General features: G+C 40.9%; 1 protein-coding gene across 1 annotated transcript in view; it reads left to right on the forward strand.

Annotated features, from left to right (window-relative positions):
- Positions 1 to 4,650, forward strand: part of LOC101848258 (inositol 1,4,5-trisphosphate receptor type 3) — a gene marked incomplete at both ends in the record, with an annotated part of 112,704 nt that overhangs the window by 71,891 nt on the left and 36,163 nt on the right. Inside the window, 1 exon segment of the mRNA XM_035973446.1 lies at positions 402 to 650. Within this exon segment, the coding sequence (XP_035829339.1) occupies positions 402 to 650 (249 nt within the window).

Genomic DNA, 4,650 nt, shown 5'->3' on the forward strand with positions numbered 1-4,650 from the left:
GCTAAACACTTTGTTATCATTTTGCCCATTTTTACTAGGAATAAAATAACCCTCTACAGGGTTAGAAGTTTTTCATCTTAAGCTGGAATCTGACTGGTGAACATTTTTCGGCTGCTTGTCAATGTTTGCTCTAATTTTATCATTCTTTTGTTTCAATTTCATCTCAGACTTTGCGAAGCTTATATAACCTAAGCATAAGTTCGTTGTCTTTCATGGCCAAAATCCTCCTCCCCCACCCCTACCTTCTTCACCATACCTGTGTCTGTATTCTCAACAAATCCTCCCCCTCCCACCCCTACCGCCTTCCCCATACCTGTGTCTGTATTCTCAACAAATCCTCCCCGCCTCCACCCCACACCCTCATCCTCACCCCAAACCCCACCACCCCTGTCTATTTTTAGAAGGGTTCTCGTGTGTCCTTGAACAACCAGCGCAACAACCTCCGACCCGGAAGCCATAAGGCGAAGAAGGCCCTGGGCAGTCAGTTCCTCAACACGGGAGACAAGCTGGCGTCCGCCATCAACGGCGAGAGTCTCATGGTGCCCGAGGTGGGAGCCAAGCCCTCACTCGGCAATGGGAGCAGCTCGAAGAAAAAGCAGCAGGTGGCACCAGAGTCGCCCAACGAAACAAATGTGGAGGTCAAGATAGAGGTCAGTTCCGACGTTTGTGTCATGACATTGTGGAGTTAGGCGCTCATCGAAGTGTTTATGATTGAAGGAGGTTGGGTCTTCTGGTTTCAGAGGTAAAATGAGTAAGAAAATGGCCGCCAAAGTTTGGTGACTGCCAGAGCTGGATCGTCCCCGAAAACTGTAAAATTAAATTTTTTGTGTATTTGATTAACGTCTTTTTTTGTCATTTCCACCCCCTGAAATCTGTTTTTAAATGGACATAAAAGTTGTTTAGTCAAAAAAGAAAAAAATTGATAAAAATTGAAAAATGAACAGTAAAACGCCAGTTTCTTCCATTTTATTATTTTGACGAACGCCTGATTTGATCACACTGCCTCACATTCAATAGTTTCTTACAGTCTTCATTTAATAATAATAAATAGCTTTTGTACAGCGCATGTCCCTGCTTAAGCTCTATGCGCTTTACAATCTACATTATTAACCCAGCTGACCTTGGAACACACTGGGAACATTCTCGGCTTCCTGGGAAGCATATTGTGCAAGCAGTCGATTAAGCGCTCAAACACTAACAAGCTGACAATATCTTTCACCATCTATAGCTGGGGAACTATTTACTCAAGAGTGAAGTGAAGAAAATTCAGGTAAAGTGACTTTACCAAGGACACAACACCAGGCCCCTGACAAGATTTGAACTAAAAACCTTTCAGTTGTGAGCCCTTCCCGCTTGTTTTTCAAGATTGCGAGTCAAATGGTTTGTATTTTGCCATATTGGTAGCTTATGTCACTCCATTGAGGAAAAATCTGGCTGGTCCTGACTTAATTTGATTGAATGCAATCTGCAGTGTGCACTGGGTATAAGGTTATCAGAGAGGCTTTACCTTCAAACTGAATGTCCCTCTCTGATTTGACCTTGTGCCAACTGTGGAGATAAACCTAAAAAACCCCTTATCTTCTTGGACAACAAGGTTGGACTGATGGGGTTTTGGTTTGGAATTACAACCCTTGTAGTAGAGCTGGGCCAAGAATCGATTGCGGAACCGACTCATACGATTAATGCTACGGATGAAAAGTTCCCACTCCTTTTTATGTAAACCAACGGTTACCAGTTTTTTAATAATTAAAATCTTCTTCTTTTCGTTTTTAGAACTTATTTAAAAAAAAAAAAAAGTTGATGCTTGGTAGTGTTCCGAAATCAAGGTTATCCTAAATCCTGAAGATGTTCGGAGCCAACCAGGTAACCAACGAAAGAAATCCCATCATAAGAAAGTAAGTAATTGGGTTCAGATTTGATTCCTACGATTCCTAGCTTTCAATAACCTGGAACCTCGCCGCCCAGCATTACCTTGCAGAGACCCAACTAGATTTTGTTTCTGTTTCTTTCTGACAGAGAGTAACCATAAGTGAAACGGTTATTTGTAAATCCTCAGCAAGCTGTTCAAGCCCAAAGAGCACAATTTTTCAGGCGAGAGAAAAAACTTTTGTTTTCCTTTTTGAAAAATTTATGTCCATTTTGTATCTTTTTTCTCTTTCTTTTCAATATTTAGAATTTGATTTTGGACATAACATTTCTAGAGCACATGCATGCAACGATGGGGCCTGCTACAGTTAAAAACTGCCGTACAAGGAAATTTCATATTTTGGGGCTAAGTTCATCTGAGTAGTTGGCCGACAAAATGTTTCGCACATCATAACTATTTTTAGCAACAAAATATAACTTTTATTTTCAGATTTGTTACATACTTGGCACTTCTTTCCTCACTCAGGTAAACCAAACACCTGCTTCTGTTCTCGGGTCCACACAGGCATTCAATCATGTTTGTACGTCATTGTATGCACCTCCTGGTTGTATATTATCAGCAGTAACAGTTGTCAGTCTTTCCCAAAGAGGTTATAAATATTTCTATTAACCTCTTTGATCTTCCCTCACCAAAGATTCTTTAATTACTAGTGAAGAATCTTTGCCCTCACTACAGACCATTGACCTTCGTAAGCTATTATGTTGCATTGGTGTGCAGTTTGTGCTTGGTCATGGTGGCAGGCATTGTGGTAGGTATTAAAGCTCCGCTCCATACATTTCTTTGCGAGAGATGTGTTTTGTACTGTATAGGTCTATGTTTTATGTCTTTTCATATTTTAAAGCACTTTTTCCTCCCTACAGACCATAGACCTTCATTAATTTTTGTTTTCTATTGGTGGACAATTTCTGCACTGTCATGTTGGTATAGACATTGTGGTAGGCACTGGTCCTTCACTACGGACCACAGAGTTTATGCTGTGTTTGTGAACAATTTGCATCCTATCAAGATGTCCATTTTTTCCTGCCTTGTAAATGTATTTGGAACTGGATAGGTCGATGTTTTATGTTCTTCCTCGATGGTAGGCACGAATCCCTCACTACAGACCACAGACTTTAGCATTTGTGCAGTATTGGTGGACAATTTGTGCCCTGTATGATGGTAGGCACAACATAAGTTCCATCCCAAGAGGTGTTAGTTCTTTAGTTTTAGTGGAGGTTTTACGGCACTCGCAACTGCATAAGGTCATATGAGCGCCAGAAGATTAGAGGTGTTACAAGAGAGTAACAAACATAAAAAAGAAATAGGGGAGATAAGGACGATAGATGTTTCATAGGAAAGAAGAAGCAAACCACACCAGAGCACCCGCCAACCACCCACCCCAAGAGATGTGTTTCACACTGTTTTGGATGTGTATTCTATGTGCTGCCTGTGATGGCATGCACTCTATAATACGAGCATTCTTTGTCAAGAGATGTGTTTTGTATAATTTTCTTCTTGTGTTTCATGTCGTTTTTGATAGAAGGCAGCATTCCTTCACAGCAGACTTTAGATCTGACTGATTTATGCAGAGTCAGAGGACAGTTTTGTGTTGTTTCATGTTTGTCAGCAAGGTATATATTGTGTCTCAAGAGATGTGCTTGGCACTGGTTAGATCTATATTTTATATCCTTTTATATTTTTAAACATTTTTTTCCTCATCTCCTCACCACAGACCATCAACCATCGTTTTGGTGGACCATCTGTGTGCTGTCATTTATACTGGATAGGTCTATGTTTTATGTTCTTTCACGATGGTAGGGGCTGTGCCCTCACTACTATAGCCTATAGACTGATGGACAATTTGTGTCCTATCATGTTGTCTATTTTTTCCATCCTAATAGATGTTTTTTCTACTGGATAGGTCTATGTTTTATGTTCTTTCACGATGGTAGGGGCTGTGCCCTCACTACTATAGCCTATAGACTGATGGACAATTTGTGTCCTGTCATGATGGTCATAATCCTCAATGCCTTTTCTCACCCTGGATCTACCCCCTGGGCAGTACTACTGACTGAAGTGTCTTTAGGCCATTCCCAAATGGGGGACATTAATATGTTCTTGTGCTCAGTAGAATTGTAAATGGGCTGATTCCTCAATGTCATGCTCATAACTGTGCCTGAACTGCAAAGGTGAACTGCTGCTTTTTGTTTCGTAATCCTTACTGTTGTCATTTTTCCTCTACTTCTTTTATATGTTTGTCATACACTTGTGACACGCTATTTCCAGAGTGCCTTGATAGTAGAAGCAGAATTTGTGCTGTTGAAGCTAGAGAGGAGAGCTGCAGAGTAAGCTTGATCCCCTGTAAGGACGTCTCTGTTCACATCTACCCCTTGGCGCTCATATGACCTTATGCAGTTGCGAGCGCCGTAAAACCCCTACTAAAACTAAACTAAAACTAGTACAGACAATAGACATTAATGTTTGTGCAGTACAAGTGGACATTTTGTGTCCTATTATGTTGGTCTTCATCCTCAATGCGTTTTTTTCACCCTGGATCAGGATATAAGCCACAAACACTTTCCACCCTTCCCTATCCTGGGCTAGCCTCATGATGTTATTCCTTGTCTTCCCAATTTTCTGTACCTCAATTTCTGTGACTCTCCTTCAGGTTCCACTTACTCTTCCTCTTGCTGGATCTTTTACCCTACTCAGTTTAAGACTGTCATATATCAGTGGGTGGTTTG

This window comes from Aplysia californica, unplaced genomic scaffold (genome assembly GCF_000002075.1).
Source record: "Aplysia californica isolate F4 #8 unplaced genomic scaffold, AplCal3.0 scaffold01239, whole genome shotgun sequence".
NCBI lineage: Eukaryota > Metazoa > Mollusca > Gastropoda > Aplysiida > Aplysiidae > Aplysia > Aplysia californica.